Source organism: Gastrolobium bilobum, unplaced genomic scaffold, assembly GCF_033153095.1.
Source record: "Gastrolobium bilobum isolate Gb01-03AN ecotype WA unplaced genomic scaffold, APGP_CSIRO_Gbil_v1 utg12132, whole genome shotgun sequence".
NCBI classification, from domain to species: domain Eukaryota; kingdom Viridiplantae; phylum Streptophyta; class Magnoliopsida; order Fabales; family Fabaceae; genus Gastrolobium; species Gastrolobium bilobum.
The window spans coordinates 197,080-208,893 of NW_026899550.1; the positions used below are offsets into that span (position 1 = coordinate 197,080).

An 11,814-nucleotide genomic window follows, 5' to 3' on the forward strand; every position below is an offset into this window, starting at 1 on the left:
CTGATGTACATTAATTCTTTGTGTCGTCGACCTTTCTCTCAGTACTGCATGATTCGATAAAGAATTATTACAGGTAAGCACGGATTAAGTTTTTGCCATGTTTATCAATTTCAAAACTCAAACCATCACCAAGCACGAGGATCAATTATTACAGGCTACAGCAATAGTCTCAAGTTCGAGTCTATGTGAATGCAACTGTATTAAAACTTTTTTGAGTCTCTTCAATCGGTTCATCCTTCGAATTAGTCCGGTTGGTTCGAGCACTATATTAAAACTTGATACTAAGAGCTTTATCATCTGTGTGATCCTACCCAACTTGAATAAGACTAGTCTAGTAATCGATAAACCTGAAGCACCCAAGCCAGAAGTCTAACAAAATAATAGATTTCAAATGTTGACTCGTAATCACATGAACTTCAAAGACACGAGGCATCATACAAGACTTGTTTTTGGATGTTGTTTTCCAAATCTAAAACCCACTATTGATTGTTTGAAGAAGCACACAAGTTAGGTTCGGTTGCTAAAGAAGTTGTAGGGTAGACATGTTAGGTTCATGAACACAAAATAAAACCTTCGCTTCCCACGTACCCATTCTCAGTATTTTCAATGCTACAATCTCATCACTTCCACGCCAACAAGGCCTAAACTAATACCAAACACAAACAAAAACTCAACCACTCTTTAAGTAATTATAAAATCGATAATATCAAGTATGTCTCCCAAAATTCAAACTAAATGTTCAACTTTGGCATCTATTTGCACGGTTTAATGGTGACAAAGTCATAACTTAATGTCGTCATCTTCGTTGGTTGCTTTTGCTTCCACCCGAACGCGGATTTCGGGTGCACCCTGAAATATTGTCCGTCATAATTGAGACGATGGTTTTAAATTTTAATTGAGCTTGCACGTGAAATGTTTTTTCAATTTTTCATTCGTGATTGAGCGAAAAAATGATGTATGCTTTTCTTCTTTTTAAATTAGTTGACTTCTTTCATTTATATCCAAGCTTATCAACACACGGATTTGGTCCATGGTATTTTTGGACAAAGCCATCAACAATTTCTAAAGTTGTTTGACTTGTAATAAACACTGCTAATTAGAAACATATACACGCTTCTCCTTTTTAAGTCAAGCTATAATGTAATTGATAAAAGAATATAAATGATATTAAAATCATGTTTGGTTTTGAGTTTTTGTACATAGTCAATGTACTTATTTTCCATTCTGGCTAGTTTCTTTTGTACCTAGCAAAATAATACTAAACAATTTTTTACCCTCCACCAACATAATTTAAATTCCCATAGGACTTGATGTCAACATTTTAGTATATGTTGAAAATATCAGTCAAAAATAATAATAAATAAAATAAAAACAAAGTAAAACATAGCATTATTGTCTGTCAAGTTGCATTCACCAATGACTAATTCTAATTTCTAAGACAGTGATAATACTCAATTTATTAAGAATCATATTTTTACACCTTTCTGTTCTAACGGTGTGATGTAACTCTTTGAAGAGAAATAGGTGAAGTAGGCATGAAGGAAAAAAAAAGGGAGAACATCGTTACATTTTACAGCCAGATTGGTGAAGTCTCACAGATTCATGGAATCTAAGTGCTTCAATAAGAATAAAGGTTTATCTAATTCAAAATATTGAGGAGAATTACAGACAGAAACATCAGTCTCCAAGAAGTTTTACTATATAGTCTATATACAACATAATCGTGGAGCTTCCACTGATAGTTGAGAAGTAACAAACAATGCTAGTGACTAGTCTTCTCTTTTGATGAAAAGAAGTGGCTCAAAACATGTACATGCTTCCCTGTAGCAGAAGCAGAAGAACAGGAATTTGTTTCAGTAAGCATATAACCAGGCTGGCTTGAGCCTATTGAAGAATTCAATGAAAAGTTGCCTTCAGTGTCTGAAAGACATGATGTGGAACCACAGTTCTGTGATGAAAATTCATCATTCACTCCTTGAATGTCAGAAGATACACTACATGCCTCAGCCTGATCAATTTCATTTGAGTTACAGGAACCAAAAGAATTTGACCAGCCATAAGTGGGTTTAACTAACATTTCATTCATTTGTAGCCTTTTACTATGATGAGACATATTTACGCCTATCTTAGGGCACATAGCTTGCAATTGCCTACCAAGTACATGCAGAGTCTCCTGACATTCTGCCAGCTTTTTCTCTGCAGCTGCTAGTTCTTTATCCTGATGACATGAAGGCATTGGAGAAAACTCATATTGAATGATGAATCCAAGGATTAAAAAAAGAAAAAGTCTAATAAAACATTGATGAACTGTTTCTAATTCCCAGTGGATCTAAATTCTAATTCCATACAATGAAATATAAAAAAGCTGCCTCAGAATGTAGTTAATGAACCATGAGAAAACATTAAGAAGAAAAAAGGTGATGAAGCCATGAAGGATGCCTATGAACATTACAAAGAGAAATGTTCATAGGAACATTTACCGAGATCGACACTGTTCTGTTTGATTACCACTTGCAGCAGTATTTTAGCAATACTATGATTGATTTCCTTTTGAAGCCAAATGTACACATCACTTCAGATATCAATTCAATAGAAATGCAAAAGGAGTTCCCTACATAAAGCAAGAAAACCATGCATTTTTTTGGCTCGGTGGAGGGCATATGAAGTTGTTCGAAATACCACTTACAGAATGTGCTTGGGGCATCTCTCGCTGGAAAGATTGAAACATCAAATGCATTCAAATTTTTACCACGATATTAAGGAGCAACAAAACATTGAAATAGTCTCTTCCTAGATGAAGATTTGTTCCAACTTTTTTTTCTAAGACCTACACCAACATATTTATTCAAGGGACTCCAAGGCTTATCTATTAGCTGTCCATATGGAGCTATTTTGGAAGCACGGTTGGAGAAAGAAATGCATTCGTGATTCCTTGAAAAGTAACCACAACCTCAATTTTGAGCAAATAACACTATATGTCAACTCATTCCATTCTTTCATATGTAGTTTGTTCTCTCCTTAAGTTTGCAGAACATGCGTGATGATAGATAGGAAATAATGCAAGACTGGCTGCAGCTACGATGATATGTAAATTTCGTAAATACCTTCCCAGTATTGATGCCATTATCTGCTGCCGAATTTGATGCACACACCAAGCACTTGTCCCTTCAAGTGGCAAACACACCGTAAATTTAGAAAGTATCACACATCAAGCTCAAGAAACAAAACTCAAAAATAGTTACGCAGTATAGAAGCTATGTTAGTGCTGCCAATTGGCCTAGACTTACAGAAGGAAATCATTTGGTTCTTATTAGCTTGCCTGTAGTTTTTATCCAGATCAAGTTTTGGGGGCTCAGAACTAACCTTTTCATTTTCTCTTCAATTTCTTTGTACCTCGCCAAGGCATCATGATGATCTTGTTTTTCCTTGGAAAGATCAGTCTTTAGCTCATCTATCTTTTCCTTTAAAAACTTATTTTCAGCTTCTAACGCCTCTACATGTGTTTGAAGTGACTTGTAAGACTCTGTCATACATTTCAGCTGAATCTCAGCCAAGCTGTGTGATTTATGACATGAAGCCAATTGTGCTTTCAGTTCTGCTATAAGCTGCACCTTTTCCTGCAACAAAAGCTTTTTTTCCACAAGATCTTGCATGTATTGATCATGTTCAGCTGCCTTATCATCTTTCTCTGACTCCATCTGTTTGAAATCTTGTGATGAGTACTTACAGGATATAAAATTCAATTCAGAACCTGGATTCACTTCTTCTTCGGGAACCTCAGAAATTGAACAGATTTGAGGAAAACAGCCATCTTTATTAAAATGCATTTCGTTTGGAATGAATGTGTCTAAACCATCAGAACTGTTAACATCCACTCTCTTTCCTTTACAGCCCAAATAATTCAAATGTGATTCAATTGTTTTGGTTAAAGCATGAGAAAGTTTAAGAACAAACTCTAAACTTGCTTTGTTTGTAATCAATTGATTAAGAGAGGAAGAGAACTCTTCCGAGTGTGCATCCAACTTGTGTCCATTGTAACAATTTCCCTGAAGTCGAGAAGCTTCTCTTCCCAGTGTTAGTATGCAACGGTGAATTGAAGAGACCGCAGCTGCCAAATCGTGATGTTCAGTAACCCCAAATTCAGTGTAAACTTTACTATCTTCAGTCACTGGCATGTTAGTCTTGAAAGACTGCTGATAGGAAGAATCATCATTATTAGGATTGGATTTCAAATAGAGAGGGCAGTCTGAAGTTCTTGGGAGGTAACCTTTTAATTCACATATGGTACCTTGAAGATCCTCAAAAAGCTTTGAGTCTTTTGTTTCAGAATTAGTGATCATTGAAATTATAGATTGAAGCCTATTCAAAATGGGAAGATAGTCATTGTCAGCATTTGGCTCCATTGTTGGGTTTGTGGCGTCAAAACAATTTTGATTTGATGACAAACAGCTAGCCTTTTGCTTACAAGGTAGCACATTGCCATTTTCTGACAAACATGCCATTTTCTCCACTTCCAGAAAGTCATCCATCAGTTCTGAGATAGTTTCAATCTTGTGATTCTCAAATTTACCTATGGTTCTAACTCCCTTGATATCAGCATGGTCAGGAATTGAGGCTGCACAAGACTCAACCGGACTTTCTGGATCCTCATGCCAATTATCAGATATAGAAGTGATGCTTGGTGGACTGCTAGAAATTCTACTTGAGGAGGTTCCATAATTGATTGGAAAAATTGATTTCTGGGCGCTTCTTTCTTGATGAAAAACCTGTAACTCTGCTTCTAAGCTCTTAAGTCTGCCAACCGTTTTAGCATACAAGTTTCTAGAAGCCTGAAGTTCAGTATTACTTGAGGCCAAAGCTTCTTTCAATGTCTTCGTTTCGTCTTCCAACACCTCCAATTGTTTGGAAAGAAAGTCAGATTCTTGCAGACTATCAGTTTTTAAATAAGTTTTTCTTAGATGTTGGTGTGAAGTCTCAACTTCTAGCTTCATTTGTGCCAATGCAGCAGGTCCAGGTAACTTCTTTCGCAACAAACCACGAAGTCGTTGGCACTCACCCTCTAGCTTGGCAATGTTCTTAACATCCTCTGCGTGTTGTTTGTTTGCCACTTCTGCTGATCTCATAATTATATTCTTCTCTTCATTTCGGATATCCAGCTCCTTAGAAATTATATGCAGCTCATACTTCAATGAAGTTACTTCTTTTTCATATGACTGAACATTCTTCTTTAAAAGCTCTACTTCAGCCTCAGCTTCAGACTTTTCTTCTTTTAATTTCACTATTTTATTCGAACTCTCTTGAAGTGATCTCAGAAGGGCAGCATTTTCACCAGCTTTCTCAAGAAGTTCTTCATCCAATTTATCTATTTTTGCTTCAAGCTCTAACTTGATTTTCTCCCACTTCTGGGATTTCATAAGAATCACCTCCTGCAGTTTCTGCTCACTTATCTCCTTTACAGTTCTTATCTGCCTCATGCATTCTTTTAGAGCTCCATCTAAGTGAGATGCTCTCTCATCAACAGTAAGCTTTGAGAGAGTGTTAGATTCAAGTTGACGTCTTAAGGAAACAACTTCTGCATCAGCTTTCTCCCAACCTAAAATGCATAGAAGGTTGAATTAAGTCTTTCTCTTTTTTTTTCTCCCTTAACAAGTGGAACATAGAAAACAAATGATTGCTTATTTTAATTGTTATAGCTGAGTTTTTTAGTTTTTTTTTTTTTTAAATCAGTTAGTGGAATTATTTAAATTTGTGTATATGTAAGTATCACCTGAGACTGCTTCCTCAGCAACTTTTGCATGTTGTTTAACTAGATTATCCTTGGTATTTAGCTCTGAGTAAGCTGCAGATAGCTTTGCTTCCAAAGCTTTTACTTGATCCTTAAAGTTTAGAACTTGATCTTCCAATCCAGACATACGTGTGTATGACTCCATTGATATTTGAACATAGTTCTTATTTTTGCAGTTGTCCTGCTGAAAAAATATCAAAAAAGAATAGGGCTAGTGAGCAACTTAGCCAGTGACTACATACAAAAAAAAAATTCCATCCTGAACCTTCTAAAAACAAACCTGATCCACTAGATGTGCCACAGAAGACAAGGTAGAACCAACAGATTCAGATGTAGCCACTGGTTTCTCAGCTTGTATGATTTTATCAGATGATTTTTTCTTCCAGAGCCAACCCCTGCGGTCCATCTCAGAATTGTACCCTGCTCACAGCATGCTCAAATTGAGGACTAATGCACATTATTTAATCATTGGGTGAAAAGAATTTATAATATTGATATGCATAATGCATCAACAACATCTTTATCCCAAACTAATTGGGGTAGTATTGATATGTATGAATGACCAAAAATCACTTCTAGCTTCCAAAATTGTTATTATTATAAAATCAAACCAAAACAAAGAAACCAGCTAGAAATACACTTTACATAAAAAATTTGTGTCAAAGTTACAAATTATAAACACTTGAATATAAAATAATAGAAGAATAATATGTTGTGTATTGATCTGTGTCAAGGAGTTACAATATATAGAGACCCTAATGGGCTTAAGTGTAAGGCCCAAACCTAATCCAAACCTAATCCTAATACAGTCAGAATACAGTCAGACTATTTACGGATAAGACAGAATCCAATCATATCTAATCAAATCTAATCATATCATATCTAATATTCTAACACTCCCCCTCAAGCTGGTGCGTATATATTATGAGCACCAAGCTTGTTACAAATGTATTCAACCCGAGGACCTCTAAGAGCTTTAGTGAAAACATCTGCTAGTTGATTAGATGAGTTGACAAAAGCTGTCTTGATTTCTCCTGATTGAATCTTTTCCCGAATGAAGTGACAATCAATCTCTATATGTTTGGTCCTCTCATGAAAAACAGGATTAGAGGATATATGTAGTGCAGCTTGATTATCACAGATGAGTGTCATGGGTTGTTTCTGTTCACAAAGATGAAGCTCCTGAATCAACTGCTTTAACCAGATCAACTCACAGGTAGTATTTGCCATTGCACGATACTCAGCTTCTGCACTAGAACGGGAAACAACAGGTTGTTTCTTGCTTTTCCATGAGATTAAGTTTCCTCCGAAGAAGACACAATAACCAGAAGTAGAGCGTCTGTCCGAGGGTGATCCTGCCCAATCGGCATCTGAGTAACCACAAATTTCTGTATTTCCCTGATCCGAATACAACAAACCTTTTCCTGGTGCTCCTTTGATGTATCGGAGGATCCTCACAGCAGCATCCCAATGTGAATCACAAGGGGAATCAAGGAACTGACTGGCCGTACTGACAGCGAAAGAAATATCTGGCCTAGTCACAGTAAGATAATTGAGCTTCCCAATTAGCCTCCGATAACGTCCAGGATCAGATAACGGCTCCCCCTGTCCGGGTAATAACTTGACATTAGGATCCATAGGTGTATCAACTGGTTTACTCCCCAACATACCAGTTTCTTCTAGGATATCCAAGGCATATTTCCTTTGACAGATAGAAATGCCCTGTCTTGATTGCGCCACCTCAATTCCCAAGAAGTAACGCAGCTTCCCAAGGTCCTTTGTTTGAAATGTACTAAACAAATGCTGTTTTAACTGACGAATTCCGTCTTGATCACTTCCGGTGAGAATGATGTCGTCAACATAGACTAACAAATAGATACACTTATCAGGAGATGTAATCCTATAAAACACAGAATGGTCAACTTTACTGTGGATTAAGCCAAACGCCTGAACAGCAGAACTGAAACGACTGAACCATGCTCGAGGAGACTGCTTGAGACCATATAAGGATTTCCGAAGACGACACACCTTTCCAGACTCCCCCTGAGCAACAAAACCAGGTGGTTGCTCCATGTAAACTTCTTCTTGTAAATCACCATGAAGAAAGGCATTTTTGATGTCAAGTTGAAGGAGTGGCCAGTGACGAACAGCAGCAAGGGCAAGAAAGAGGCGGACTGACGCCATCTTAGCGACCGGAGAAAATGTATCGCTATAATCAAGGCCAAAGATTTGAGTAAAACCCTTGGCAACTAAACGTGCCTTGAGACGATCAATATGGCCATCAGGTCCAACTTTCACAGTAAAAACCCAGCGACAACCAACTATAGACTTCTCTGGAGGAGCATAAACAAGGTCCCAAGTGCCATTGGAATGAAGTGCAGTCATCTCATCAAGCATTGCTTGACGCCACCCTGGATGGGAAAGTGCTTCACCTGTGGTCTTAGGAATAGAAATAGAAGAAAGACTAGAAACAAAGGTGAAATGAGGTGAAGAAAGACGGTCATAACTCAAAAAGGTATAAAGAGGATAAGGGTTACGAGTAGTACGTGTACCTTTTCTTTGAGCAATGGGAAGAGTCTCCGATGAAGGATCCGGAGGGGAAGAAGCAACAGCAGTGGGCGATGAGTCAGCAAGAGTCGAGTCGACAGGAGGCACAGTTTTGCGACGCTGATAGGTGAGAAGTGGACGGTCCTCAGGTATAGAAGCAATAGGTTGCTCATCTGGAATAGAAGCACCTGCAGCTGGCAAAGACAAGTCAAGAAAAAGGACAGGAAGGACATGATCAACCTGTGACATCTGAGATGGGATAGAATTAAAGGGTTGTTGATCAAGAAAAGTGACATCAGCGGAAACTAAGTAACGCTTAAGGTCGGGAGAATAACAACGATAACCCTTTTGAAGACGAGAATAACCAAGAAAGATACACTGAAAGGCTTTGGATGTTAACTTATCCTTACCAGGAGTGAGATCATGAACAAAACAAGTACAACCAAAGACATGTGGAGTTAGAGGATAAAGAGGAACATCTGGAAGCAATAGATTATGAGGAATGTCATTGTGGAGCACAGATGAAGGCATGCGATTGATGAGAAAACAAGAGATGAGTACAACATCTGCCCAGAAGTGAAGGGGAACCTGCATATGAATAAGAAGGGTACGGGCAGTTTCAATGAGATGTCTGTTTTTACGTTCAGCCACCCCATTTTGTTGTGGAGTGTGAGGACAAGTAGTTTGATGTAAAGTACCTTGTGTGGCCAAGAAATTAGAAAAATCAATAGAAACATATTCCTTAGCATTATCACTATGTAGAATACGAATAGAAACACCAAATTGAGTCTGGATCTCAGTAGAAAACTTTTTATAAATGGAAAATAGCTCGGAACGATTTTTCATTAAATAGGTCCAAGTGCAACGGGAAAAATCATCAATAAAGGTAACGAAATACCGAAAACCTAAGACAGACAAGGTACGACTTGGACCCCAAATATCTGAATGAACAAGAGAGAAAGGGGCATCAGCTCGTTTATTGACTCGACTGGCAAAAGAGGAGCGTGTATGCTTCCCTTGTTGACATGACACACAATCTAAAGACTGAAGACCGGACAAAAGGGGAACCATTTTCTGCAACTTTGAAAGACTTGGATGACCAAGGCGACTGTGGATAAGTTGTGGAGATTCTGTGAGAGAGCATGCTACTGAAGGACGAGGCACATCCAGATAATAAAGCCCTCGTGACTCACGACCCACTCCAATCATTTTCCCCGTACCCGGATCCTGCACAGAAACAGAATGGTTAGAGAAAGTAATGGTGCAAGTGAGGGAGTGCATCAACTTACTAATAGAAATTAAGTTATAAGGGATGCCAGGAATGTAATAGACAGATGTCAGGGCCAAGGTAGAGGTCGGACGAGCTTGTCCAATCCCACGAACTGGGGTTTTGGTTCCATCCGCAAGGGTAAAAGACGGTAAATGATCAGAATAAGTAAGAGATGTAAAGAGTTCCTTATTACCACAGAGATGATCGGTAGCACCGGAGTCAAATATCCAAGTGCCAAGTGATGTAGAATGAGAAACACAAGCAACAGGATTACCAGTATAAGGCTGAGACTGAGGAGAAGCCTTCCTGAGAGGGGTTTGGAGTGCAGCATAGTCTGAACCTGAACCAAATGATGCATTGTCTGACTGAGCTATATTTGCAACAATAGAAGGAGAGTTAACCTCCGAGAGATCAGGAGATGCTGCTGCCATTTAAAGATAAAATATAAAAGCCGTAAACGAAGGCAAACGATATCCAATCAAGAAGAACCACGCGTCTAAGGTCAGACCCACAGAGAAACAATCACAGATCCAGAAAGGGGAGGAGAAGGCGAGCTTCTCTGTCCAAGACCGGCCGGAAAAAGCCGCCGGAATAGTGCTCACGCGCCGGCAGAAGGTGGCGCGTGAAGCCCACGCGCAGAGAAGACAAGTGGCGCGTGACGGCGCGTGGGAAATGCGTTGCTGACCGGACCACCACAGACCTGGTCGCCGGGAAGAGAGGGTCCTGATCGCGTGAAGTTTGGTCGGAAAAGTCGCCGGAAAAAGTCTCCGGTTGCCTGAACAGTGATTCTGACGGCGGGCGGTGGTTCCGGTGGCCGTCGGAGGTGCTGACACGTTTGGAAAAATCACTCAGAGGCTGTTTACAGCCCTAGAAGGCTTGCCGGAAGGACGCACGGCAAGAAAGAGGACTCCTAAGCAGTGGGCTTAGGTTTTAAAGCAAAAAACAAGGTTTCTAAGCGGAAGCGAGGGTTCCCAGAACGAAAGAGCTCTGATACCAACTTGAATATAAAATAATAGAAGAATAATATGTTGTGTATTGATCTGTGTCAAGGAGTTACAATATATAGAGACCCTAATGGGCTTAAGTGTAAGGCCCAAACCTAATCCTAATACAGTCAGAATACAGTCAGACTATTTACGCATAAGACAGAATCCAATCATATCTAATCAAATCTAATCATATCATATCTAATATTCTAACATAAACCTTTTAGTATCCAATCAATTTTTCATAATTATAATGCTTTATAACTTCTTCTTTTTTGTTCATCTACCTCAGACCCCAACTAGTTTGGGATAAATGTGTTTTGTTGATGTTGATGATAATGCTATAATGCGTTTGCATTCCCATAAAAGAATTTTATTATAAAAAAAAAAAGGCCTTCCCATCATCAATATGAATCCAAATAAGCCCTTTTTTAAATTTTAAACCATGGTTTCTCTCAAAGCTAAACTATTCTGTTTTGCATATTCTTAATGTCGTATCAAGATTGCCATTGCTGAATAAGTTACTTATATATTCTGCTAAACAGCCTAAACTGAACATGGAAATTTTGAAGAAAATAAAAATACAGAGTCTAACATTGCTTCTCTCTTTCGTTCTGCCTTCATTTTCCCTACATTTAAATTTAGCTTAGAACATATCAACAACCTCATGAACTTCAAAAGCCACTAAAAGAACCCCAGAATCAATCAGCAGTAACTAAGCAGAATGCACTAACTACCCCATTCCGCAGAAAAATCACTTGTTTGCAATATTTTATATATATATATATATATATATATATATATGGGGCAGGATATTCTTACACCGATGTAAGAGTTAGAAGTCTTACACTCAATCTTGACCATTGATCCACTTGTATCCAATGGATCACGTTACTAAAAAATTAGAGCCCTTAGATATAAGTGGGATTAACGGACAAGATTGAGAGTGTAACTTAGTAAAATGATCCTTACCCTATATATATATATTGTAAGTATTATTTTGCAACATATAAGTATAAGCTGACACACTGATATTAACAAAACATGGTACAAGAAATATACAAGAGAAGTATAATTTTTTTTTTCCTGTATCTCCAAGAGAGAGAGAGAGAAGTATAACTTACCCAAAAAGAAGAAAAAAGAATGAGGTTTTTTCAGTTTCTGTGATGGAAACAAGGAAAGCAGAATGGAAATGGGGGTTAGATTTGAATGGCTGTGTTGGCTCC

The 11,814-nt window shown here is 38.3% G+C and overlaps 1 protein-coding gene across 1 annotated transcript; it reads right to left on the reverse strand.

Annotated features, from left to right (window-relative positions):
* Window positions 1-1,526: 1,526 nt before the first annotated feature.
* LOC133291412 (filament-like plant protein 5) lies at window positions 1,527-11,814 on the reverse strand. The gene is made up of 6 exons (XM_061489676.1): window positions 11,713-11,814; window positions 6,066-6,205; window positions 5,768-5,966; window positions 3,364-5,593; window positions 3,105-3,165; window positions 1,527-2,218 (listed from the first exon to the last, which is right to left on the reverse strand). Exons 2-6 carry the CDS (start codon window positions 6,189-6,191, stop codon window positions 1,763-1,765), a joined length of 3,072 nt encoding a protein of 1,023 aa, XP_061345660.1. The 5' UTR covers window positions 6,192-6,205; window positions 11,713-11,814; the 3' UTR covers window positions 1,527-1,762.

Coding starts and splice junctions, on each gene's coding strand:
- LOC133291412 (XM_061489676.1), bottom strand. CDS start 6,191: ATGGACCGCAGGGGTTGGCTCTGGAAGAAAAAATCATCTGATAAAATC. Junction 5,967..6,065: donor TGGCACATCTAGTGGATCAG/GTTTGTTTTTAG, acceptor TTTTTTCAGCAG/GACAACTGCAAAAATAAGAA. Junction 3,166..3,363: donor ATTGAAGAGAAAATGAAAAG/GTTAGTTCTGAG, acceptor TGCCACTTGAAG/GGACAAGTGCTTGGTGTGTG.